This window comes from Rhinopithecus roxellana, chromosome 7 (genome assembly GCF_007565055.1).
Source record: "Rhinopithecus roxellana isolate Shanxi Qingling chromosome 7, ASM756505v1, whole genome shotgun sequence".
Taxonomy (NCBI): Eukaryota; Metazoa; Chordata; class Mammalia; order Primates; family Cercopithecidae; genus Rhinopithecus; species Rhinopithecus roxellana.
This window is the reverse complement of record NC_044555.1, coordinates 105679845-105707635: the sequence shown is the minus strand read 5'-3', so window position 1 is coordinate 105707635 and position 27791 is coordinate 105679845. Positions and strand designations below refer to the sequence as shown.

The 27791-nt window shown below is 35.1% G+C and overlaps 1 protein-coding gene across 1 annotated transcript in view; it reads left to right on the top strand.

Annotated features, from left to right (window-relative positions):
* Positions 1–27791, top strand: part of LRCH2 (leucine rich repeats and calponin homology domain containing 2) — a 130763-nt gene that overhangs the window by 72204 nt on the left and 30768 nt on the right. The window contains exons 12-14 of the mRNA XM_030933451.1: positions 9825–9890; positions 19305–19353; positions 19432–19548. Coding sequence (XP_030789311.1) covers positions 9825–9890; positions 19305–19353; positions 19432–19548 — 232 coding nt within the window. The remainder of the gene's footprint in view (positions 1–9824; positions 9891–19304; positions 19354–19431; positions 19549–27791) is intronic.

The window sequence follows — 27791 nt, the reverse complement described above, 5'->3', positions numbered from 1 at the left end:
CAGTGGTTCTCCCTGCATGGAGGTTGAGCTCTGAGAATGGACAGACTGCCTGCTCAAGTGGGTCACTGACTCCTGAGTAGCCTAACTGGGAGACATCCCCCACTAGGGGCAGACCATCACCTCATACCTCACACTGCTGGGTACACCCCTGAGACGAAGCTTCCAGAGCAAGAATCAGACAGCAACACTCACTGTTCAGCAATATTCTATCTTCTGCAGCCTCCGCTGCTGATACCCAGGCAAACAGGGTCTGGAGTGGACCTCAAGCAAACTCCAACAGACCTGCTGCTGAGGGTCCTGATTGTTAGAAGGAAAACTAACAAACAGAAAGGACACCCACACTAAAACCCCATCAGTACGTCACAATCATCAAAGACCAAAGGTAGATAAAACCACAAAGATGGGGAAAAAGCAGGGCAGAAAAGCTGGAAATTGAAAAAATCAGAGCACATCTCCCCCTCCAAAGGAACGCAGCTCATCGCCAGCAATGGAACAAAGCTAGACTGTGAATGACTTTGATGAGCTGAGAGAAGAAGGCCTGAGTCAATCAAACTTCTCAGCGCTAAAGGAGGAACTATGTAACCAGCGCAAAGAAACTAAAAACCTAGAAAAAAGAATGGATGAATGGATAACTAGAATAATCAATGCAGAGAAGACCTTAAAAGAACTGATAGAGATGAAAACCATGACACGAGAACTACGTGACAAACACACAAGCTTCAGTAACCTACTCAATCAACTGGAAGAAAGAGTATCAGTGGTTGAAGATCAAATGAATGAAGTGAGAAGGGAAGTGTAGAGAAAAAAGAGTAAAAAGAAATGAGCAAAGCCTCCAAGAAATGTGGGATTATGTGAAAAGACCAAATCTACGTCTGATTGGAGTGCCTGAAAGTGACGGGGAAAATTGAACCAAGTTGGAAAACACTGCAGAATATCATCCAGGAGAACTTCCCCAACCTAGTAAGGCAGGCCAACATTCAAATTCAGGAAATACAGAGAACACCACAAAGATACTCCTCGAGAAGAGCAACTCCAAGACACATAATTGTCAGATTCACGAAAGTTGAAATGAAGGAAAAAATGTTAAGGGCAGCCAGAGAGAAAGGTCGGGTTACCCACAAAGGGAAGCCCATCAGACTAACAGCAGACTTCTCGGCGGAAACTCTCCAAGCCAGAGGAGAGTGGGGGCCGATATTCAACATTCTTAAAGAAAAGAATTTTCAACCCAGAATTTCATATCTAGCCAAACTAAGTTTCATCAGTGAAGGAGAAATAAAATCCTTTACAGACAAGCAAGTGCTTAGAGATTTTGTCATCACCAGGCCTGCACTACAAGAGGTCCTGAGGGAAGCACTAAACATGGAAAGGAACAACCGGTACCAGCCATTGCAAAAACATGCCAAAATGTAAAGTCCATCGATGCTGGGAAGAAACTGCATCAACTAACGAGCAAAATAACCAGCTAATATCATAATGACAGGATCAAGTTCACACATAACAATATTAACCTTAAATGTTAATGGACTAAATGGTCCAATTAAAAGACACAGACTGGCAAATTGAATAAAGAGTCAAGACCCATCAGTTTGCTGTATTCAGGAAACCCATCTCACATGCAGAGACATACATAGGCTCAAAATAAAGGGATGGAAGAAGATCTACCAAGCAAATGGAGAACAAAAAAAAGCAGGGGTTGCAATCCTAGTCTCTAATAAAACAGACTTCAAACCATCAACGGTCAAAAAGACAAAGAAGGCCATTACATAATGGGAAAGGGATCAATTAATCAGGAAGAGCTAACTATCCTAAATATATATGCACCCAATACAGGAGCACCCAGATTCATAAAGCAAGTCCTTAGAGACTTACAAGGAGACTTAGACTCCCATACAAAAATAATGGGAGACTTCAACACCCCACTGTCAACATTAGACAGATCAACGAGACAGAAAGTTAACAAGGATAACTCAACTCTGCACCAAGCGGACCTAATAGACATCTACAGAACTCTCCACCCCAAATCAACAGAATATACATTCTTCTTAGCACCACATCGCACTTATTCCAAAATTGACCACATAGTCGGAAGTAAAGCACTCCTCAGCAAATGTACAAAAACAGAAATTATAACAAACTGTCTCTCAAACTGCAGTGCAATCAAATTAGAACTCAGGACTAAGAAACTCAATCAAAACCACTCAACTACATGGAAACTGAACAACCTGCTTCTGAATGACTATTGGGTACATAACAAAATGAAGGCAGAAATAAAAATGTTCTTTAAAACCAATGAGAACAAAGATACAACATACCAGAATCTCTGGGACACATTTAAAGCAGTGTGTAGAAGGAAATTTATAGCACTAAATGCCCACAAGAGAAAGCAGGAAAGATCTAAAATTGACACCCTTACATCACAATTAAAAGAACTAGAGAGGCAAGAGCAAACACATTCAACAGCTAGCAGAAGGCAAGAAATAACTAAGATCAGAGCAGAACTGAAGGAGATAGAAACACAAAAAACCCTCAAAAAAAATCAATGAATCCAGGAGCTGGTTTTTTGAAAAGATCAACAAAATTGATAGATCGCTAGCAAGACGAATAAAGAAGAAAAGAGAGAAGAATCAAATAGACACAATAAAAAATGATAAAGGGGATATCACCACCGACCCCACAGAAATACAAACTACCATCAGAGAATACTATAAACACCTCTACACAAATAAACGAGAAAACCTAGAAGAAATGGATAATTTCCTGGACACTTACACTCTCCCAAGACTAAACCAGGAAGAAGTTGAATCCCTGAATAGAACAATAGCAGGCTTTGAAATTGAGGCAATAATTAATAGCCTACCAACCAAAAAAAGTCCAGGACCAGACGTATTCACAGCCGAATTCTACCAGAGGTACAAGGAGGAGCTGGTACCATTCCTTCTGAAACTATTCCAATCAGTAGAAAAAGAGGAAATCCTCCCTAACTCATTTTATGAGGCCAACATCATCCTGATACTAAAGCCTGGCAGAGACACAACAGAAAAAGAGAATTTTAGACCAATATCCCTGATGAACATCGTTGTAAAATTCCTCGATAAAATACTGGCAAACCAAATCCAGCAGCACATCAAAAAGCTTATCCACCATGATCAAGTGGGCTTCATCCCTGGGGTTCAAGGCTGGTTCAACATACGCAAATCAATAAACGTAATCCAGCATATAAACAGAACCAAAGACAAAAACCACATGATTATCTCAATAGATGCTGAAAAGGCCTTTGACAAAATTCAACAGCCCTTCATGCTAAAAACTCTCAATAAATTCGGTATTGATGGAACGTATCTCAAAATAATAAGAGCTATTTATGGCAAACCCACAGCCAATATCATAGTGAATGGGCAAAAACTGGAAGCATTCCCTTTGAAAACTGGTACAAGACAGGGATGCCCTCTCTCACTACTCCTATTCAACATAGTGTTGGAAGTTCTGGCTAGGGCAATCAGGCAAGAGAAAGAAATAAAGGGTATTCAGTTATGAAAAGAAGAAGTCAAATTGTCCCTGTTTGCAGATGACATGATTGTATATTTAAAAAACCCCATCATCTCAGCCCAAAGTCTCCTTAAGCTGATAAGCAACATCAACAAAGTCTCAGGATACAAAATCAATGTGCAAAAATCACAAGCATTCTTATACACCAGTAACAGACAGAGAGCCAAATCATGAATGAACTTCCATTCACAATTGCTTCAAAGAGAATAAAATACCTAGGAATCCAACTTACAAGGGATGTAAAGGACCTCTTCAAGGAGAACTACAAACCACTACTCAGTGAAATAAAAGAGGACACAAACAAATGGAAGAACATACCATGCTCATGGATAGGAAGAATCAATATTGTGAAAATGGCCATACTGCCCAAGGTTATTTATAGATTCAATGCCATCCCCATTAAGCTACCAATGAGTTTCTTCACAGAATTGGAAAAAAACTGCTTTAAAGTTCATATGGAACCAAAAAATAGCCCGCATTGCCAAGACAATCCTAAGCCAGAAGAAGAAAGCTGGAGGCCTCACGCTACTTCAAACTATACTACAAGGCTACAGTAACCAAAACAGCATGGTACTGGTACCAAAACAGAGATATAGACCAATAGAACAGAACAGAGCCCTCAGAAATAATACCACACATCTACAGCCATCTGATCTTTGACAAACCTGACAAAAACCAGAAATGGTAAAGGATTCCCTATTTAATAAATGGTACTGGGAAAATTGGCTAACCATAAGTAGAAAGCTGAAACTGGATCCTTTCCTTACTCCTTATACGAAAATTAATTCAAGATGGATTGGAGACTTAAATGTTAGACCTAAAACCGTAAAAACCCTAGAAGAAAACCTAGGTAATACCATTCAAGACATAGGCATGGGCAAGGACTTCATGTCTAAAACACCAAAAGCAACGGCAACAAAAGCCAAAATTGACAAATGGGATCTAATTAAACTAAAGAGCTTCTGCACAGCAAAAGAAACTACCATCAGAGTGAACAGGCAACCTACAGAATGGGAGGAAATTTTTGCAATCTACTCATCTGACAAAGGGCTAATATCCAGAACCTACAAAGAACTCAAAGAAATTTACAAGAAAAAAACAACCCCATCAAAAAGTGGGCAAAGGATATGAACAGACCCTTCTCAAAAGAAGACATTCATACAGCCAACAGACACATGAAAAAATGCTCATCATCACTGGCCATCAGAGCAATGCAAATCAAAACCACAATGGGGTACCATCTCACACCAGTTAGAATGGCAATCACTAAAAAATCAGGAAACAACAGGTGCTGGAGAGGATGTGGAGGAATAGGAACACTTTTACACTATTGAGGGGACTGTAAACTAGTTCAACCATTGTGGAAAACAGTGTGGTGATTCCTCAAGGATCTAGAACTAGAAATACCATTTGACCCAGCCATCCCATTACTGGGTATATACCCAAAGGATTGTAAGTCATGCCGCTATAAAGACACATGCACATGTATGTTTATTGCAGCACTATTCACAATAGCAAAGACTTGGAATCAACCCAAATGTACATCAGTTACAGACTGGATTAAGAAAATGTGGCACATATAATATTTTTGATTGACTGCTTGAAAATTAAATCAATACATTTAAAACTAGTAGGAGCCATTAGTTAAAAAATTATGTGTTCTCCCTAAAGAAAACTCCTGCTATTCTTCAAGATGTATGCAAAAGTAATTTCTGTCTTTTTCTGATCCTCTTCTTCATCATCCTTTTTAGATGTTAGTACATACTAATATAAGAGCTTTTTAGATTAAATATTAATATTCAGTGACATTGTTGTAAGTATGTCTAATTTTTGCAGACATTAAAATATTTATAATATGATCATAAAATAAAGAGCACTATTTTTTTTGATACAGAGCCTTGCTCTGTTGCCCATGCTGGAGTGCAGTGGCACAATCTTGGCTCACTACAGCCTCTGCCTCCTGTGTTCAAGTCGTTCTCATGCCTCGGCCTCCCAAGTAGCTGGGATTTCCAGTGTGTGCCGCCACACCCGGCTATTTTTTTGTATTTTAGTAGAGACAGGATTTCACCATGTTGGCTAGGCTGGTCTCAAACTCCTGGCCTTAAGGATTGCACCCGCCTCGGCCTTCCAAAGTGGTGGGATTACAGGCGTGAGCCACCAGGCTCTGCCGAAGAGCACATTTTACTTTTAAAATTTATAATGTCTAGAGAATTTTAGATCCCTAGCCAATTCTGTTAATGCCTGTACTTAAACTGGATCTCAGAATTTTTTAATGCTAAATCTAGTATTTTTTCTATTAAATAATCTTTCTTCCTTCTACAATACGTTGCCGTTACTTAGATCTTTTAGATTTGGGGAATTAAAATTTTTTGTTTATTGTCACAATACTTGAATTTGAATGAGACCAAAAATCTAAGTGTAATCCTATATGAGGATATATCCTATAGTGGATTTGGTATAATTTATACCTTCTCTGGTTGTGGATTTTCCTTTTCATGCTGTATTATTGTGTCTTATATTCCAAATATATTAGAGAAGGATCTGAAATGCTATTTAAGATTGTAGGCTAGGAGTTGTAACATCTCTTTTTAGGTTTTAAAATAATTATTGTACATTTTGTTTGTTTTTAGTCTTGATTAAAAATAATTTAACTGGATTAAGATTGCCCTCACCTACAGGGAAATATCATCCAGGACTGCTACTTTGACTGCATATTACTTAGCTGTTCTTTAACTTGCTACTAGTAGAAGACAAATGCAGTGTTAGCTCTCAGCTAAATGAAGCCATGTATCTTCTCCCAAACTAGAGGTAATTAAAAAACAGCTTACATTTAGTTCAGTGATGATTTCCTTATGGCAGTTTTGCCACTTGCTTAGTTGATATATATTTTTTATTTTTTAATTAAAAAAAAATTTTTTTTGAGACAGAGTCTCACTCTGTTGCCCAGGCTGGAGTGCAGTGGTGTAATCTCAGCTCACCACAACCTCCACCTCCCGGGTTCAAGCAATTCTCCTGCCTCAGCCTCCCGAGTAGCTGGGACTACAGGCGTGTGCCACCATGCCCGGCTAATTTTTGTACTTTTAGTAGACACAGGGTTTCAGTATGTTGGCCAGGCTGGTCTCGAACTGCTGACCTCATGATCCGCCCACCTCAGCCTCCCAAAGTTCTGGGATTACAGGTGTGAGCCACCACGCCTGGCAGTTCATATTATTTTTTAAAATGTCTTTGATTCTTTAAGAAACTTTATGCCAGTACTTGGTACATGAAACTATCCTAGGGGAGCAGCAAGAGGATGTTGTACAGAATTAATACTCAAAAAGGGTGAGAAAAGAGATCAGCAAATAAACCATCAAATTGGTAACTCCTAAGGTTTTAAAGTCTGAAGCCTAGTTATTTAGAAGACTGCCCCCACTTTGTCTGATGAAGATATGTTGATTAAGCTACTTTATGTTTATAGTTTATTGTTGAATTTTTTTTTAATTGAAAAATAGTCTTTATTATCCCCTGTCAAAATATTGGATTATTATTTCTACTTGCATCTGAGTGTATTGAAGTCACTCTGAATCAATGGCTTTAACTATATTTAAATAGCCATTCAGCAAGTTCTAATTTTACCTTCACTATTATTTTGGGAAATAAAAAAAAGTCTTGAAAAAAATCATTATCTTAAAAATAATGTTGTATGATGAATAAGTTCTAGGGATCTGCTGTACAACATTGTGCTTATAATTAACAATACTCTATTGTATACTTAAAAATTTGTTAAGAGAGTAGATCTCTTGTTAAATGTTCTTACCAAAATAAGATAAAATTGAAAAAAGGGATCATGTTTTTTAGAACAAGAAAAATCAAGGAAGGAACTGAGAATAAAATGATACTATTAGAATATTCTTAATATTAACTTGATAATAAAAAAGGAAATTCTGTTGAAAAACAAAGAAGTTGATATGTATTATAAATTACTGAGCCAGTTTTACAAATTTCCATGAGTCTTACTCATTTATATTAGTGTTAGAAAGGTGGCTACTGCTCTTTTTCTTATACTGATTTTTTTAAGGGGCTTAATAAGTCGATGTTTAGCTGGCTTCTTAAATTTTGTTTAGTTATCATTCTAAAGAAAGGATTAAAATATATGTGTGATTTTGCAATAAATAGCTTCATTTAACTGGTTCCCATTGCATGTTTGTTCCTGCTAACTTACGCTGTAGTATTTTCTGTTGTGTCTTTCCTTTTAGTAATTATTTTATTTGCTTTTAGGTGTGTCTTGAGAGTTTTTCTTTATTGTGGAAAGATGAGCCTCTAATTACTATGTGATATAGCTAAATAACAAAAAGCAATTATGAAAAGTTATAATTAAAATGTAATTAAGGATCATGGAAAGCAAAACTAGGTTTGGGAAGTTCATAATTTTGTTTTAGAATTATAGAAATTATGGACATTACCTCTTTTATTATGATTTTTTCCTGATCATATGAACATTTCAATTTGAGGAGCATCATGTTAACCTCTAGCTTGTTATATAACTAGTTAGGTGATCTCTCAGTCCTTGAAATCTATGTATTCTTTTGTTTCTGCTTCCTTTACAAATGACTACCCTGTGTCTCCAAAAACATCTTCCCCCATCTTTTGGTTTGGTTGATTTATGTGAAATGTGAATACAGACAGAGGCCTTTAAGTTGTAGAGCATCATTCAGTGATAAACTCTTCCAGAGGACCAGAGCAACAGGACACGCATCAAGGTATCTAGAGTTTGTGGAAGCCTTCAAGTATTATGGGGCCAGGTTGACATAGCTGAATTGTACAGTCTTTTACTTAAAATAAGTACTGGTAACTGGATTAGGGAAGTATGTTAATAATCTAGATGTTTAATTAGAATAGATGTTTGTTTTGACTTTGGGTATCAGAGTAAAACACAAAATAATGTACATAGCAAAATTTTACGTAGGTGAATTCTCAAGTACATAAAATATATTTTATAGGTAAGTGGATCTCAACTTTTTTTTCTGTTTCAGTATAACTCATACACAACCATAGTCACAACGCTAATGAATGTGTGGTAAGAAGGAATCAGAATTTACCATAGTGAAGGCCATTGTAGTTTGACTCCCCTGCCCCTGCAATAATTCTGCAATTTCCTCCAGGATAGAACTTACTGCTATCTCTTCTTTAAAAAAAAAAAAAAAAATACTCTTTTAAAATATATTTTTCCTAATAGTTTTAGATATTTCATTACCTTAATTTTTCTGCATTTAAGAATTTAAGGCAATTTTAATGCATGCCTGTACAAAGAAGAATGAATGTCCTTAATTCTGAAATTGTTTGGCCCAAGCTACACTGATTGGTGTATGATACTTGTCCTTTGCATCTCTATCACTTTTTCCTAGTGAGGCCCTACTAGATCCAAGCTTGTGAGGAATCCAGCATAATGGACTTTGGTTTCTTTATGCTAACCATATTTCTGTAATTACCAACTTATATTTAATTCATTATGTATTTTATTGGTCAATATATAGCTTTTATTTCAAATCCGTTTCTATGTTCTTTTGGCAGTTGACATCTGTAGATTTTATTTTGAATAAAAGGCAGAGATTTTACTTCTATGATATTAAATTTTAAAAGTGAAAATTATATTTATATATATAGTAACATTAAGAACTCAAGTATGGTTACTTATGTTAAGGATAGTTAGTAATTCATTACTTTTGACTTTGAGATTAATACTTAGAATTATGTAACATTATGTAGAAATAGTTCTCTCTTATAATGGTTCATTGTTTTCTTTTGTTTTAATGGTTTTATGTAGTTATTAAAAGTTTAAGAAACTTGTTTTTTTTTTTAAAGAATTGAACTTGAGCGCTGATTTTGCATTTAGAATTAAAATTTTTCATTTGGCAAAATAATTACGTATTACATCAACACACCTCGTATCATTTGCTGTGCTGGAAAAAATAAATCAGTCATGATGGTACCTCTGTATCTCTTTATCTTCTATCTCAGCCAAAAGTTAGATATGCAAAGGGCAATAATAGCATGGCTAGAAGATAATCCAAACTTTGAGAAAGGGTTTATAAAAGAAGATGCCTGGAAAAGTTGCCGAGCTTCATTTTGTTGTAAATAGTACACTTACGGGCATCTGATCTAAATAATATTTAAATATTATTTTCTAGCAAAGATCTTCAAGGACCAGATGCAGTTTATTTTAGAGATTTTTAAATATATCTTGTGATATAATATTCTCCTTAATGTATTTGGGAATTAATGTGTTAATTTACTTCTAGGATTCTTAATCATTCAACTTCTGTGATGAGAAACAAACCAAAACAAACTGTGGAATGTGAAAAGAGGTATAAAAATCTTAGTTTTTACTTAATATTTTATAATGAGTACTGATCCTTTGACGGTGATGTTTTTGTATATAGATTTTAGTTAAATAAGTGATGCAGATTTAATATAACTAGATAATTTAAATAGGAGTTAAATTTACTTTTGATATAAGCAAAATAAAAACTGCTGATCTTCTTTGCTCATAGATGCATTTTTGTCTTGATGATAGAATCATTTATCTATTCATTCAGCAAACATTTATTATATTGCTATTCCTGCCAGGAATAATGTGTTTCTTTAGCATTGATTGTGTTTATTCTCTATAATACTGTGTATATTTTCATTGCTTTTCAATTGGGTGTTACTAAATTCTTCTATGTGAATACGTGATATAAATCCACATATATGAATTCCTGAGAACTAGAAGACCTTGAAAGTTTCTATTTATTCTTTTTGATGGTTTGAATTTAGATTAGACTCAACTCCTGAGTCAATCCTCTGAGAATGTTCAGGCCCAGTCTTTTTCTGCTTGGCTTATTGCAACAGTCCCCAGACATAGCTCCTTTCTTCAGGTTTGCCTAGCTTTAAGTCTGTTTTCTGCACAGTGGAAGAGTGATAATTCTGAAACATAAATCTTACTTGTGACTCCCATGTATTATCTTCTAATGACTCTTTACAACTTTTAGAATAAACCTTAAAATATTTAACTTAACCCATAAGATTGAAGTGGGTTTCTGCTTACCCTGAGAGCTTCATCTTGTACATTCCGCCACTGGCACCATTTGCATTTAGGAGCAGAACTTCTTTCTTCATTCCAGGATGATTTTATCTCTGTGTTCTACCTTCTTTTATTTTATTTATTTATTTTTAATTTTTTATCTTTTGTTTGTGTTCTACCTTCTACATCCTGGTCTCTTTACTAGGATTTCCCTTCCGTCTACCTTCTTCACTTAGTCTTTCAGAATTCAGTTCAAGTGTGAGATTACTTTTCATATCCAAGCCTAGGAATATTCATCCATCTCACATTTCATTTAATTGGATTTAACCCACTTTTTCTCTTTCTGAATACTGATTCTGCTATCTTACATGTTTGCTTTCTTTTAAGTTTCCCATTCCTTTATTTCCTGCCTTAAGCTTCCTCCACAGGTTCCTAACATTCTCTTGAGAAGGCCTCAATTGCCCAAACCGTAAAACTGTGATATCCAATCTTGGCTTTTCTTTTATAAAACTATTACTTTTTCTTTTCTCATTTTCAAAACAGTTATCCAGTTCTTTCTTGAAAGACAAAACCAAAGATTCTTTAATGTTTTCCTGATTATGAGAGTAATGTAGCTTTCTTGTTGAAAAATTGGAAAATTTAGCAAACATGAAGAAAAAATAAACAAATAAATATCACTCATTATCTCACTCCCCAGAGATGACAAGTCACATTATTTTGCTACTTTGCCTTTTAGACCTTTTTACCATATGAGTATTTGCATTTGCATATGTGTACATGTATATGTGCACACACACACACTGCAGGGTTATATAACCTGTTAAATACCCAACACTGCCACTTAGATGCATATTAGGCATGTCAAACATTATTTTCCAAAACCATACTATTAATGTTCCTGTTGCACCCCTAAACTTGTTCCTCCTACATTTTTCTCAATTTCAGAAAATGTCGACTCCATCTTTCTAGTTGGTCATCTCAAAACCTGAGAGTCATCCTTAACTTGTCCCTTTCTCTTACACCTGATATCTAATCCATTAGCAAATCTTGTTGCTGTACTTTAGAATATATTTAGAATCCAATCATGTCTTACCACCTCCACTCCTACCATCCTAGTCCTAGCCATCTCTCACTTGAGTTATTACAGCAGCCTCTTAACAGGTCTCTTTTCTATCCTAGCCTTCCTTTAGTCTGTTTCCCACAAAGCATCAGATTGATATTTTTAACCACCTCAACTTCTACCATCCTAGTCCTAGCCATCTCTTACTTGAATTATTACAGCAGCCTCTTAACAGGTCTCTTTTCTACCCTAGCTTTCCTTTAGTCTGTTTCCCAAAAAGCTTCAGATTGATATTTTTGAAATGTAAGTCAGAACATATCATTCATCTTCAGAATTCTCTGCTGACTTCCATGTTATTCAGAATAGAAACTAGAGTGCTTTAAGGCCTAGTAGTGCCCTGCATTTGGTTTCAAAACCTGTCTTTTCTTTCTCTCTCTGGTTAGTTCTTTTCTATCTATACTGGCCTCCTTGCTGAATCTCAGCAGATCAGGCATTCTCCTCATCCCCCAAGGCTTTTTGTTTTTGCCTCTGCCTGGAATGATTTTCCCCCAGCCATATTTCTTAATCTTGTACATTCAGGTTTCTGTTTAAATGTTACTTCATCAGCAAAGCATTCCCTGAACAACATATATAAGAGCATGCCTCCCCAACCCTTTTGTCTCTATTTCCCACACCTTGCTTTACTTTTCTTTATAGAACTGAACACCATTTGGCATTCTGAATATATACTTCTATACTTGTTTATTGTTTTTCATCAGCATCCCACTACCCAGTGGGTACACTACAGTGAACATTTTATGAGATCACGGACTTCATTTTCTATTCCATTTAGCACAATGCATAGCACACATAGTAGGTACTCAATAAATATTCATTGAGTGACTAAGTTGGGAGAATAGGTTGAAATGATGAATGCCAGGAACTGTGTTGTGTGCTGGGAGATACAGTAGTGATCAAGAGAGATATGGTCCCCACCCTCATGAGATTAATGATTGATGGTTTTGTTTGTTTGTTTGAGATGGAGTCTTGTCTGTTGCCCAGGAGTGGCATGATCTTGGCTCCCTGTAACCTCTGCCTCCCGGGTTCAAGCGATTCTCCTGCCTCAGCCTCCAAACAGCGGGAATTACAGGCATGCACCACCATGCCCAGCTAATTTTTGTATTTTTAGTAGGGACAGGGTTTCGCCATGTTGGCCAGGCTGGTCTCGAACTCCTGGCCTCAAGTGATGTGCCCGCCTTGTCCTCCCAAAGTGCTGGGATTACAGACATGAGCCACCATGCCCGGCATGATCGATGTTTTAATATGTTGCGGTTTTGGGCATGTTCATATTTTGAAATACAGCTTTTGAATATACAAATCCACAATTAATAGGAATGGATTACCTGTTGGTGACATTAGGTAGCATGTAGATTTGTAAGAGAAAACTGGAAAAATTCTGGGTACTTAGGTTTTGGGTATGAATGATCAGTCTCCCTGAAATGCCTAGACAGCTTTGTACTGGAAGTGATCTCAGTGGTCTACTTTCCAAAGATTTCTAGCCACTTCTAGCAATCAGCATGAGCCCTGGGACATTGCAAACATACAAGAAAGTCGTGATAAACTATTGAGAAATTGGTTGGCAAAGTATCAGGGTACAGTTGAAAGAGCTTAGGTCTTGAAGTCAGGCAGATTTGGGTCAGAGTCCCACCTTTAGCACTTACTAGCTGTGAGGCTTTGGGTAAGTTTTAAAATCAGCCCTAGTGCCTGGCACCTACATGCTTAGTAAATGTTAGCTCTCTGATTATTTCTTTCTACTTACCTTTCTTCCTATAGAGAGGTAGATTATTGTAGTGGTTAAGAGTTCAGGCTAATAGAACCATGCTGTCTGCGTTTGGATCCTGAATCTGTCTCTTGGGGAAGTTATTTAGCTTACTCTGAGCCACATTTACTCCTTCTGTAAAACACAAATAATAACAGTGTCTACCTCATGGTTACTGTAAGGATGAAATGGGTTAATGTATTAAATTGCTTATGACAGTGATTAGCACACAGAAAGTGTCACATATGTTATTAATTGTTAAACTATAGTTATTACTATTACAGACTTTTTATTTTTCCTTTCTTTTGTATCTCAGTCCTTCCTTTCTCAATTCTCACCTGCTTTTTTATTCAAAAGGGAAATAACTTTGTGGGTATTTTTTTTCTAATATTAAGAAGTATTACATGACCTTAACTTTTTTTTTTCTTTTTTTAAAATTATACTTTAAGTTCTGGGATACATGTGCAGAATCTGCCGGTTTGTTACTAGGTATACATCATGTGCTATGATGGTTTGCTGCACCCATCAAAACACATTAAATTATGGGAAAATAATAATTTAAATTCTGTGACATTTTTTCAGCAGTGCTTGGGTGAGCACACCCCATCCCTTCCCCACCTTTAGAAATATCTCACATACTTTCTGTTAACAAAAATGAGATCATACTGAGTATACTATTTAGTAATATGCATTTTTCATTTAATATTATAGTGATGGTTTTATATACCGACTAAATCTAAATATACATTTTGATGAACTTTATATATTCTGTACACTTGCATTCTTTTCCCTTCTTCCCTCCCCTCCCCTCCCCTCCCCTCCCCTCCCCTCCCCTTCCCTTCCCTTCCCGTCCTTTCATCTCTCTCTCTCTTTTTTTTTTTTTTGACAGAGTCTCACTCTGTCACCCAGGCTGGAGTGCGGCGCAGAGATGAGGTTTCACCATGTTGGCCAGGCTGGTCTCGAACTCCTGACCTCAAGTGATTGACCTACCTCAGCCTCCCAAAATGCTGGGATTACAGGTGTGAGCCACCATGCCTGGCCCACTTGTATTATTTTCTTAACTTAAAGGCTTAAAGGTATGCTATTGATGGATTAAAACATAAATGTACATTTAAAGCTTTTGATATATTTATGTTTGCATTCCCACAGGTAACACATGGATAGCTTTACTTCCATACTTGTTAACATTATACATTATCAATCTATTTAATCTTTGCCAATCTAAAAAGAACAAATTATATCAGAATGTTTTATTTTTCATTTCAGTGATTAAATTAGTGATGTTGAGTATTATTTCAAGTATTTATTGCCTATCGATATTGCTGCTTTTGTAATTTATTTGTTTGCGTCTCTTGTAGTCAGAAGTACTTTCTATTGTTGAAATAATATTGAGTTTTTTTATGGCCCACAATATGGTCTGTCATGGTAAAAGTTCTGTAGGAACTTGGAAAAAAATGTATTCTGTGGTTATTGGTTAGAGTCTTGTATAATTTCAACTATGTTAAGTTGGTTGATAGTACTGTTTAAATCTTCCATACCTTACCTATTTTCTGTTTTCTTGGTCTATCAGTTAGTAAGAGAAGGTTATTGAAATCTCCAACACTAATTGCAGATTTATCTTTCTCCTTGTAGTTCTATAATTTTTCCTTCATACATTCTGAAGCTCTATTATTAGGTATATAAATGTTTAGGATTGTATTGTCCTCTTGGTGAATTTTTACTGCCATTCTGAAATGACTTTTCTTTATATTCTTGATAATATTCTCTGCTCTGAAGTCTACTTTTCTGATATTAGTATTGTCAGTACAGCTCTCTTTCGTTTAGTATTAGCATGATGCATGTTTCTCCATCCTTTTATTTTTAACTGATTTGTGTCTTTGTAGAGAAAGTGCATTTCTTGTAGTTAGCATATGGTAGTATCTTCCTGCTTTTTATTGAATCTGACAATCTACTTTTTAATTGCAGTGTTAAAAATCATTTATATTTTTGTAATTAATGATATTTTGAGGTTTGCTGTATGTTTCCCTTCTGTTCTATCCTTTTTATTCATTTTTCCTCCTTCTCTGTTGTCTTTTGAATTATATTTTAAAATTTTTGTTTATTTCCTTTGTGGGCTTATTTGCTGTAACTTTTTGTTATGTTAGTGGTTGTTTTAGGGGTTAGAGTATGATATTTAGCTTATCACAGTCTTATCTTCAACTGCTATTAAACCATTTCGTGTATCATGTGAGAACCTTACAACAGTATATTTATATTTCTTCCTTTTTAGCCTTGGTGTGTTGTCATACATTTTACCTTTTATATATCTGTTATGTATACTATAACACATTGTTATTTATGCTTTAAACAATTATTTCTTAAGAACATTTAGATAATCAGAATAATGTCTTTTATGTGTTCAATCCCTTAGTTACTATCTCTAGTGCCCTTTATTTTTTGTGTAGAATCGTATTTACGTGTGCAGCATTTTCTTTCTGCCTAAAAGAGAGATTTTAACATAATTTTGCTACTGGTCTGCTGATTGAATGCTTTTAGCTTTTGTATGTCTGGAAAAGTATTTTTTAAATTTTTTAATTTTTTTTTTCTTTTTTAAAGAAACAGAATCTTGCTCTGTCACCCAGGCTGGAGTGCAGTGGTGCCATCACAGCTCACTGCAGCTTCGACTTCCTGTGCTCAAATGATCCTCCCACCTCTCAGCCTCCCAAGTAGCTGGGACCACAGGCATGTGTCATCCCACCCAGCCAACTTAAAAAAATTTATTTTTTGTAGAGACAGGGTCTCACTATGTTGCCCAGGCTGGTTTTGAACTCTTGGTCTCAAGAAATCTTCCTTCCTTGGCCTCCCAATGTATTGGGATTACAGGCATGAGCTACCATGCCTAGCTTACCTTCATTTTTGAAAGATATTTTGTCTCATACACAATTCTAGTTTGACATTTTAGTTTTCCTTGAGTACCTTGAAGAGGTTTCTCCACCATCCTGTGGATTCTATTGTTTTCTATGAGAATATTCTTATCTTTGTTTCACTTTGCCTAATGTGTCCTTTTTTCCTCTGGGTGTCTGTAACATTTTTTATCACTCATTTTAAGTAATTTGATGGTGATATATCTTGGTGTAGTTTTCTTCATGTTACTTTTGTTTGGAGTTCATTGAGCTTCTTGAATTTGTGGGTTTATTTTCATGACATTTGAAATTTTGGGGCCCTTATTTCTTCAAATATGTTTTCTATCATTTGACCTCTTTTATTATGGAACACCAATTAGGCCACTTGAAGTTTGCCACAGAACATTAATGTTCTATTCATTCTTTAATATTTTTCTGTCTGTGTTGGGTTTTGGCGAGTCCTTCTGCTTTGTCTTTGTGTTTGCTAGTCATTTCTTGTGAAATGTCTAACCTGCAGTTAATTCCATCCAGTTTGTTTTAATTTTTGATGTTGCACTTTTTATTTCTAGAAGTTTGCTTATGTCTGTACTTACCACGTTCAGTCTTTTCCTTTAGCTTCCTGAACATTGCTTGGTTGAATTTTTGATTGAATGACAGACATTGTATACTTTACATTCTTGAATGTGGATATTGTAGTATTATTATACATATTTTTGACTTCTGTTCTGGGATATGGTTAAATTACTTGGAAATAATTTGATATTTTGGGACTTGGTTTTATAATTTATTTATGTGGGACCAGTGTAGCATTTAGTCTAGGAATAAATTTGTCCCCTTAATGAGGCAACACCTTTCTCTACTGGATGTCCTGTGAATTATGAGGTTTTCCAATCTAGCTGGTGGGAACTGGTGCCACTCCTGATCCTCTTGAGAATCTGGGTATTATTCCCTCTAATCTTTGGGGGTAATTTCATCCTTTTGCCTAGGGTAATTTCCTCACATACATGTTCAATGATCAGTACACTCAGATGAAAATTTGAGGGATTGTAGATCTCTTTCCTTTCTCTGTGCATTGCCCTTTTTGTTGTTACTGTGTGCTATGAACTCATTCTGCCCTTTTCTCCCTGGCTCCAGCTCTGTCTCCTGAATTCTGGGCCTGCTAGACTCTGCCTTAGTTTTTTCTCCTGGGCTGGAAACTCTTTCCATGCACCAACTTGGCTCAGTTACGGGATTCGCCTTCTTACTCATCTCTAAAGGATAATGTCATTTTTTGCCTAATATTCAATGTCATGGAAGGCATAGTTTTAAATATTTTGGTCATTCTTTTAGTTTTTTTCAGTCAGAATAGGTATCTAGTCACTGTTAGTCTATCTTGACCATGACAAAGTCTAGTTTTTACATTTTATGTGTTCAAATTTGTTAGTATTTAATTTTGATTGTTTCTCCCATAGGCTCTCTCTATTCCAATATTTAAAAAATTACTGCCTGTATTTTTTTGTGATACTTTGTGATTTCTTCTTTATATTTAAATCTTTTAATTTTTCATTTTGATATTTGGTATGAGGTAAGGAATCTAGTTTTCTTCCTCCCTCCCCTGCCTTTTTCTCACCATGTCTCCTCCCCCTTTTTAATTCTTTCTTTCTGTGTATATTTTACAAGTGATCAATCAGTTGTCTCTCTACTACTTGTTATATAAGCCATTACTTTCACAATGATCTTAAATGTCATTTTTTTCAGAAGTTATTATACTTGTGGTCCTATACTCCTCTTCCATTGAAAAATCTGTAGATTCTGGAGCTAGTAGAAAGGGAGGTTTGAGAAGTCCCCTTTATTATATAACTTTTCTCTTCCTGATCATCCATTCTTCCAAATTAACTTTGGAACTTCTTTGTCAAATTTTTAAAGCAAACGAAAAAATACTTCTTGAGTTAAAAAAAATTATTATTACAGTTCATTTCAGTTATTAATTAAGTTGAAAGATAAGTTATACCTGTAATACTTATCTATCCAAGAACCTTTTGGTTATTCAAGTCTCTTACTAGACATTTGTAGTTTTTTCATGTAGGTACTTATACAAGTATAGTTAAGTTTCTTCCTAGGTATTTTATACTTTTCTTTCCTTTTATGAATAGCGTTTTTTTCTAATATATCTTTTAACTCATTATAGTTGATATGTAGGAAAGCTATTAACTTTTGTATGTTTTTCTTTAACTGGTAACCTTCCCTCTTGTAATAATAGATTTTTTGTCTTTTTCTCTTGAATAATCATGTATTCTATAAATTTTAAAAATCGTATTCTTTATGTCCAATTTTTGTGGGTTTTTTGTTGTTGTTGTTCGTTATTGCACTATACAGAAGTTCCAGAATAGTGTTAAGGTATAGCAGCTTCAGTGGACGTTTTGTTTATGCATTTTTTCCAAAGGAACTCTTTGTTCAAAATTGCCATCTAATAACAGCATGCATAGTCTACTTATCTCAACAACAAAAAATTAGATGAAAATAATTTCCTTCGTAGCCTCTGTTTTGTTAGAATGAACAGGTTGAGTCCATAATTAGTAATTCAGTAGGCAAAAATAACTACTCGCTTGAGCTCTTTGGCATTTAGACCAAAGAAATTGTTAGTATTTTTTTTTTTAGTTTTTGTTAGTTATTTTGATATAATAAATATCTTGTCTGTCCTTTGACAGTATATCTTTAGATATTTCACTTATTTTAGCTTCTGGGAATTCCTTAGAGTAGACCTATGCATAGGGCCTACATAGAATAAACCCATTTTGATGTTTCCTGTAGAGCAACAGGTATTAGAAACTTAAATAAGTTTCTGTCAACTTTAAGTTTTATGTTGTTAGCCCAAAGTGTAGACATGGGTAAATTCTTTACAATTTTTTTTAAAAGATAACATAATAAGATTCATAATATATATTTAACGATTTATTCTAAATATTTTAACATATTAAGGCATCTTTAATTTTTTAGTGTCTCAGCAGATGAAGTTAATTCACCATTATCACCCCTCACATGGCAGGTAAGAAGAAATCAAGTTACTATTATATCTATAATTTTGTTCTCTTTTATTTAGTTAAAAGAAATTGTCTCATTACAGCCCTTAGAAAATCAGAAGAATCAAATAGATGAACAACCATGGCCAGAATCTCACCCTATAATCTGGCAGAGTGAAGAAAGGAGGAGGAGCAAACAGATTAGAAAAGAATATTTTAAGGTACTCTATATTAAGTTTTGAAATTTACTTTGTAATTATTAGTTTCTATTTTGTCAGTTTTGTTTTGAGTTAATAAGGTAGACTGTAACTCTTTGGTTTAATGTAGTAAATGTGTTATTTTGATTTCTCACATATACGGGGTAATACGATCTAATTATATTAATAAGATTTCAGTAATTGAGAATAATTGAGTAGATAAATATAAATAAAGTATATTATCTTTATTATTAAAGTATATCTTTATTATTATCTTTATTATTAAGATATTAAAGTATATTATCTTGTAAAGTATTAACAAATACTTTACAAGATAGACGAATGTTTGCTACACTGCTAGTTGTAGCAATATGTAGTATGTTTTAAAAAAATTGTCCAGGAAAAGTCTTTCATTGGATTTGTTTCAATAAATATTTGACACATATTTACAATTAGCATATGTAAATAAGTGCTGTTTATGTAGTTCTAAAAATGCTTGAGGGCAGGTTTTTCCAATTTTTTCTTTTTGTTACCTTAGTAGATTGCTGGAGGGTCTTTTATCTTAGCTAAAAGAAAAGCTCAGATCATCCAAATTATCCCAAATTTCTAGTTAGCAGGGTTTTAATGAAATTTTACTGTGTATACCTTTGTAAATATTGTATTATTGTCTATTTGTGGTTGGGGTCTACCGTATTTGTAGAAGCCCATCATTAGAATTTGGAATAATTTTCAATACTAGCCAGAACTCATTTCTGGAATTTGACTCAAATGAATAGTACAAACAAGCTTCTGCTCCATGGATAGCAAATTTTGTTGTTTTTGTACATGTTTTATGTTTCTCAAAGCCTAATTATTATTAGATGATAATAGTAATTTTATCTAAAAACATAGTACTAGTCTACATTGTAGGTAAGTTCAAGTTTATATCACTAATAAATAGGATTATATTCTCTGTTTTTCTCTGGTAGAAATAGATCTACATGCACATTTGTTTGTTTCTATATATGGGTGTGTAACATACATTTGGAAATAGTATCATATGACTAAAACAAAACTGTTATATGTCTTAGTGGATCTGTGATAAATTTAAGCCTTCAACAAATAAATACTGAGTCCTTTTAATGAGTCTTACATTTCTTGGTCAATGTGAGAGATAACTTAGAAACAAAAGACATGAGGAAAAAGGGAAGGACATTCTAAGTAGAACCCTGGTCAATAATAGTGAAAGTTTATTTATCCCAACCCTTTATACATCTGTAATTGTGTTTATATTCCAGCATTAAAGTTTCCCTTTTTAGTTCATTGGACCTTGAACAAAGGCACTGAATAAAATTTGCTTGTAGATAAAACTTAGTGAATGATTGATGATATGGGGGAAATTTTAGTAGTATTTCAAAATAATAAAAGAAATTTGATATTTATTTGATCTCCTGTATTGTAGTATACCAGTACAAATTCTTAATATACTACCAATATCGTAGTATAACAAAACCAGTTCTCCTTTATCATAATAACAATATCAATTCTGAGTATTTGTCAAAAAACTTACATAGCACTAAGTGCCAGGCACTGTCCTAAGACTTCACAAAGATCAACTAGTTTAATCTTCGTAACAACCCTGAGTTAAGTACAGTTATGATTATTTCTGTTTTACAGATGATGAAATTAAGGCACAGAAATGCAAAGTAGTGTTCTTCAGGTCACTTAGTAATAAGTGGCAGAGTTGAGATTTGAACCCAAAGCCTATGCTAGGCTGCCTTTTTATCTACTGTGTATAACCTAATATCAAATGAGCAAACACTTTCAAACAAACCTTACTGGTTTTTAATTTTTTTTTTTTCTTTTTCTTTTAGAGACAGAGTCTCTCTCTGTTGCCCAGACTGCAGTACAATGGCATGATCATAGCATACAGCAGCCTCAAATGCCTGGGCTCAGGCCATCCTCTGGGCTCACGTGATCCTCTTGCTTCAGCCTCCCCAATAGCTAGAACTACAGGCATGTCTCCCAGTGCCCTGCAAATTTTAAATTTTTTTGTAGAGACAAGGTCTTATTATGTTGCCCAGGCTGGTCTCAAATTCCTGGCTTCAAGAGATCCTCCCACCTAGGCCCACCAAAGTGCTGAGATTACTGCCATTTTTGGCCTACTTTTAGTGATTAAAAAAATATTTTACAGTAACTTAAGTGGACTTCTCAAGATGTCTTAATAGAGGCCACAGTGAGCATTTTAAAAACATAATTCTTTGGTTTAATGGCATCATTCATTGGTATTTTATTTCTTATAAAATAATCATCTATAATATTAGTTATGTTATAAAGTTATTAAACGAGATCAAATGATATAATATTTGAAGTGCACATTACATAATCATCATTCAACAAATGTTAATTTTTTCCTTAATGAAGTAGGTGGAAAGATAAGCTTCAGTCACTGGGAAGTGTTTTAAGGAGATGTGTAATTCTCCTAAACTGTCAGAAGATGTCAGTATTAGGACATAGTAAAATGAGTATGTCACTAGTTTTTTTTCCTAAGATGTCAAGAAAATATAAATTGACATACAGTTTCCTAAATTAAATCAGCACTGTTATTCAGAATTGTCAGTATTTTCATGACTAAAACATCAGCAGCTTCTATGAGGTGACTTTCTTCCAAAAAGGAAATTTCTCTTAATCACCTATTGGTAGGTTGTATTATTAAAAGCTAATCAGGATTTATAGTTCATTAAACAGTAAAATACACTACACTCGAGGTTTATATCAGGTTATCACTGAGCTTGTTCAAGGGTGGCTCTTTTAGGTTTGCTGTGTTACGAAATGTACAGAACTTTTGTGCAACTTTATCTTAATGCATATAAATGACTGAGGCACAGGGTTTCTTTGTTTCTGTCCCATGGTAAATTATTTGTCATGGTTATTCAGTGTATTTATTGAAAGTATGTGTTTGTGTGTGTGTGTGTGTGTGTGTGTGTGTGTGTGTGTGTATAAGAAATCCAACTCCCCTTTCTTCTTAGTTTTGAAGGCTAATTTTGGATAGTATTTTTTTTCAGATAAGTCCCTGAAACTAGGTAAAACTGTTTCAACATATTGGCTAGATTATGTGAGCAAGAAGACAAATGGGGTCAGGTTAAGTTAGTAAGTAAATCATGCTAGGAAAGTTACATTGACTCTTTTAGATTCCAGGCCACTGTTGTATAGATTATTTTCCTAGTATATAAACTTTAGTGTTCTTATAGCCAAAATAAAATCACTGCATTTCAGTGAAATTCATTATGCCAGGAAGTATTTTATTAAACAACTTTTTAAATTTTAAATTTTTGTGGGTTCATATTAGGTATATATATTTGTGGGATACATGAGATATTTTGAAAGGCATACAATGTGTAATAATCACATCATGGAGAATGGGGTATCTATTCCTTCAAACATTTATCATTTGTGTTATGATCAAATTATACTCTTTTAGTTACTTTGAGATGTACGATTAAATTATTATTGACTATTGTCACTCCATTGCGCTATCAAATACTAGGTCTTATTTATTCTATTTTTTGTGCCCATTATCCATCTTCACCTACCCTCTACTCCCCCACTACCCTTCCCTAGCCTGTGGTAACCATCCTTCTACTCTCTATCTTTATGAGTTCAATTGTTTTGATTTTTACATCCTACGAATGAGAACATGTGGTGTTTGTCTTTCTGTGCCTGGCTTATTTCACTTACCATAATGACCTGCATTTCAATCCATGTTGCAAATGACAGACTCTCCTTCTTTATGACTGAATAGTACTCCTTTGTGTATGTGTACCACATTTTCTTTATCCGTTCTTCTATTGATGGACACTTAGGTTGCTTCCAAATCTTGGCTATTGTGAATAGTTTTGCAATAAATATGGAAGTGCGGATATCTCTTTGATATACTGATTTCCTTTCTTTGGGGTATATACTCAGCAGTAGGATTGCTGGATTGTTTGGTAGTTGTAGTTTTAGTTTTCTGAGGAGCCTCCAAACTGTTCTCCATATTGATCGTACTAGTTTACATTCCCACCAACAGTGTACGAGGGTTCCCTTTTCTCCACATTCTCACCAGCATGTTATTGCCTGTCTTTTGGATATAAGTCACTTTAACTGGGGTAACTGGGGTAATATATCATTGTAGTTTTGATTTGCATTTCTCTCATGATCAGTGATGTTGAGCACCTTTTCGTATGCCAGTTTGCCATCTGTATGTCTTCTTTTCAGAAATGTCTATTCACATCTTTTGCCCATGTTTTAATCTAATTATTAGATATTTTCCTAAAGAGTCGCTTGACCTCCTTAAATTCTGGTTATTAGTTCCTTGTCATATGGGTAGTTTGCAGATATTCCCTCCTATTCTGTGGGTTGTCTCTTCACTTTCTTGTTTCCTTTGCTGTGCAGAAGCTTTTTAACTTGATATGATCCCATTTCTCCATGTTTGCTTTGGTTGCCTGTACTTAGGGGTAGCTCAGGAAATTTTTGCCCAGACCTGCGTCCTGGAGATTTTCCCCAATGTTTTCTTACGGTAGTTTTATAGATTGAAGTCTTAAATTTAAGTCCTTAATCCATTTTGATTTGATTTTTGTATACAGCAAGAGATAAGGGCCTAGTTTCATTCTTCTACATATGGATATCCAGTTTTCGCAGCATCATTTACTGAAGAGACTGTCTTTCCCCCCGTGTATGTTCTTGGCACCTTTGTTGAAAATGAGTTCACTGTAGGTGTGTGGAGTTGTTTCTGGGTTCTCTATTCTGTTCCATTGGTCTGTGTATCTGTTTTTATGCCAGTGCCATGATGTTTTGGTTACCATAGGTCTGTAGTATAATTTGAAGTCATGTAATGTGATTCCTCCAGTTTTGTTCCTTATTCCCAGAATAGCTTTGGCCATTCTTGGTCTTTTGTGGTGTCTTCTAAATTTTAGACTTGATTTTTCTATTTCTGTGATGAATGTCATTGGTATTTTGATAGGGATTGCATTGAATCTATAGATTGCTTCAAGTAGTATGGATATTTTAACAAGATTGTTTCTTCCAACCATGAATGTGGAATATCTTTCCATATTTGTGTGTCCTCTTCAATTTCTTCCAGCAGTGTTTTATAGTTTTCATTGTAGAGATCTTTTACTTCTTTGGTTAATTCCTAGGTATTTACTTTTGTTTGTGAGTATTGTAAATGGGATTATTTTTTAAATTTGTTTTTTAGATTGTTCATTGTTGGCATATAGAAATGCTACTGACTTTTTTTTGTTTTGTTTTTTTTTTTGTTTTTTTTGAGACGGAGTCTCGCTCTGTGGCCCAAGTTGGAGTGTAGTGGCGCGATCTCAGCTCACTGCAAGCTCCGCCTCCCGGGTTCCCGCCATTCTCCCGCCTCAGCCTCCCGAGTAGCTGGGACTACAGGCGCCGCCGCCAGGCCCGGCTAGTTTTTTTTGTATTTTTAGTAGAGACGGGGTTTCACCGTGTTAGCCAGGATGGTCTTGATCTCTTGACCTCGTGATCCACCCGCCTCGGCCTCCCAAAGTGCTGGGATTACAGGCTTGAGCCACCGCGCCCGGTCAGAAATGCTACTGACTTTTGTATGTTGATTTTGTATCCTACAACTTTACAGAATTTGTTTATCAGTTCTATTTTTTTTTTTTTTTTTGGTGGAATTTAGGTTTTTCCAAATACAAGATTATATCATCTACAGACAAGGATAATTTGACTTATTCTTTTCCAATTTGGATGCCTTTTATTTCTTTCTCTTGTCTGATTGCTCTAGGTGGGACTTCCAGTATTGTGTTGAATAACAGTGATGACAATGCACATCCCTGTCATCTTTTAGATCTTAGGGGAAAGACTATGAGTTTTGGCTTTTATTATGTTGAGATATATTTCCTCTATACCCCATTTTTTGAGAGTGTATTAGTCTACTTTTATGCTGCTGATAAAGACATACCCAAGACTGGTCAATTTACAAAAGAAAGAGGTTTATTGGACTGACAGTTCCACATGGCTGAGGAGGCCTCACAATCATGGTGGAAGGTGAAAGGCATGTCTTACGTGGTGGCAGACAAAAGAAGAGAGCTTGTGCAGGGAAACTCCCCTTTTTAAAGTCATCAGGTCTCGAGAGACTTATTCACTATCATGAGAACAACACTGGAAAAACCTGCCCCCATGATTCAATTACCTCCCACTGGTATCTCCCATGACACTTGTGAATTGGGTGAGTTACGATTCAAGATGATATTTGGGTGGGGACACAAGCAAACCATATCAGAGGGTTTTTATCATGAAGGAATGTTGGATTTTAGCAAATTCTTGTCCAGCATCGATTGGAATGGTCATATGATTTTTGTCCTTTATTCTGTTGATATGATGTATCACAACAATTGATTTGCGTATGTTGAATCGTGCTTGCATTCCTGGAATAAATCCCACTTGGTCATGATGAATGACCTTTTTAATATATTGTTGAATTTGGTTTGCTAGTATTTTGTTGAAGATTTTTGCATCCATATTTTTCAGAGATTTTGGCCTGTAGTTTTCTATTTTGCATGTGTCTTTGTCTGATTTTAGTATTAGGCTAATACTGGCCTTGTAGAATCAGTTTGCCAGTATTCCCTCCTCTTCAATTTTTTGAATACTTTGAGTAGGATTGGTATTAGGTTTTAAGTTTTTGGTAGAATTCAGCACTGAAGCCATCAGGTCCCAGGCGTTTATTTACTGGGAGACTATTTATTACAAATTTAATCTCATTGCTTGTTATTGACCTGTTCACATTTTGGATTTCTTCATGATCTAATTTTGGTAGATTTTGCGTGTCTAAGAATTTGTCCATCTCCTCTAGATTTTCCAATTTATTGGCACATAGCTGTTCATAGTAGCCAGTAGTGACCCTTCGAATTTCTGTGGTATCAGTTGTAATGTCTCCTTTTTCACCTCTGATTTTATTTGGGTCTTCTCCTCTTTTTTTCTTAATCTGACTAAAGGTTTGTCAATTTTGTTTATGTTCTCAATAAACCATATTTTTGTTTCATTGATCTTTCATATTTTGTTTTCTTCATTTCAAATTTATTTATTTCTGCTCTGATCTTTATTCTTTCTTTTGTTTTTGTTTGCTTGTTCGTTTATACCAGAGTCTCACTCTTTCTCCCAGGCTGAGGTGCAGTGGTGTCATGGCTCACTGCAGCCTTGACCTCCCAGGGTCAAGTCATCCTTTCACCTTTTAGCCTCTCAAGTAGCTGGGACTACAGGCACCACCACACCCAGCTAATTTTTGTATTTTTTGTAGAGATGGGGTTTTGCCATGTTGCCCAGGCTGGTCTTGAGCTCCTTGGCTCAAGCAATCTGCCCACCTCACTCTCCCAAAGTGTTGGGATTACACATGTGAGCCATGACACCTGGGCTGTTTCTTTTCTTCTACTAATTTTGGGTTTGGTCTGCTCTTCCTTTTCTGGTTCTTTAAGATGAATCATTGTTATTTGTTTGAGATTTTTCTTCTTTTTTGGTGTAGCACTTATAGCTGGAAGTTTTCCTCTTAATACTGGTTTTGCTATGTTGTATTAGTATTATCATTTGTTTCAAGAAATTTTTCAATTTCCTTCTTAATTTCTTCATTGACCCACTGGTCATTCAGGAGCATATTGTTTAATTTCCATTTGTTTGTATAGTTTTCAAAATTCTTCTTGTTATTGATTTCTAGTTTTATTTCACTGTGGTCAGAGAAGTTGCTTGATGTTATCTCAGCAACTTCCTTGTTGTTTGAATGTTTTAAGACTTATTTTGTGACAACGTATGGTCTATCCTTGAGAATGACCCATGTGCTGAGGAGAAGAACATATATTCTGTAGCCACTGGATGAAATGTTCAGTAAATATCTGTTAGGTCCGTTTGGTCTATAGTGCAGATTAAGTCCAATTGTTATTTGATGATTTTCTGTCTGGGACGTCTGTCCAATGCTGAAAGTTGGGTGTTGAAGTTTCCAGCTATTATTGTATTGAGATCTATGTCTCTCTTGAGCTACAGTAATATTTGCTTTATATATCTGAGTGCTCCAGTATTGGGTGCATATATATTTACAATCACTATATCCTCTGACTAAGTTTACCCCTTTTTCATTATATAATGACCTTCTTTGTCTCTTGTTAATTTTATTTTTGAAATCTATTTTGTCTTTTATAGGTATAGCTACACCTGCTCTTTTTTGGTTTCCATTGGCATAGAATATCCTTCTCCATTCTTTTTTTTCTTTTTTCTTTTCTTTCTTTCTTTCTTTC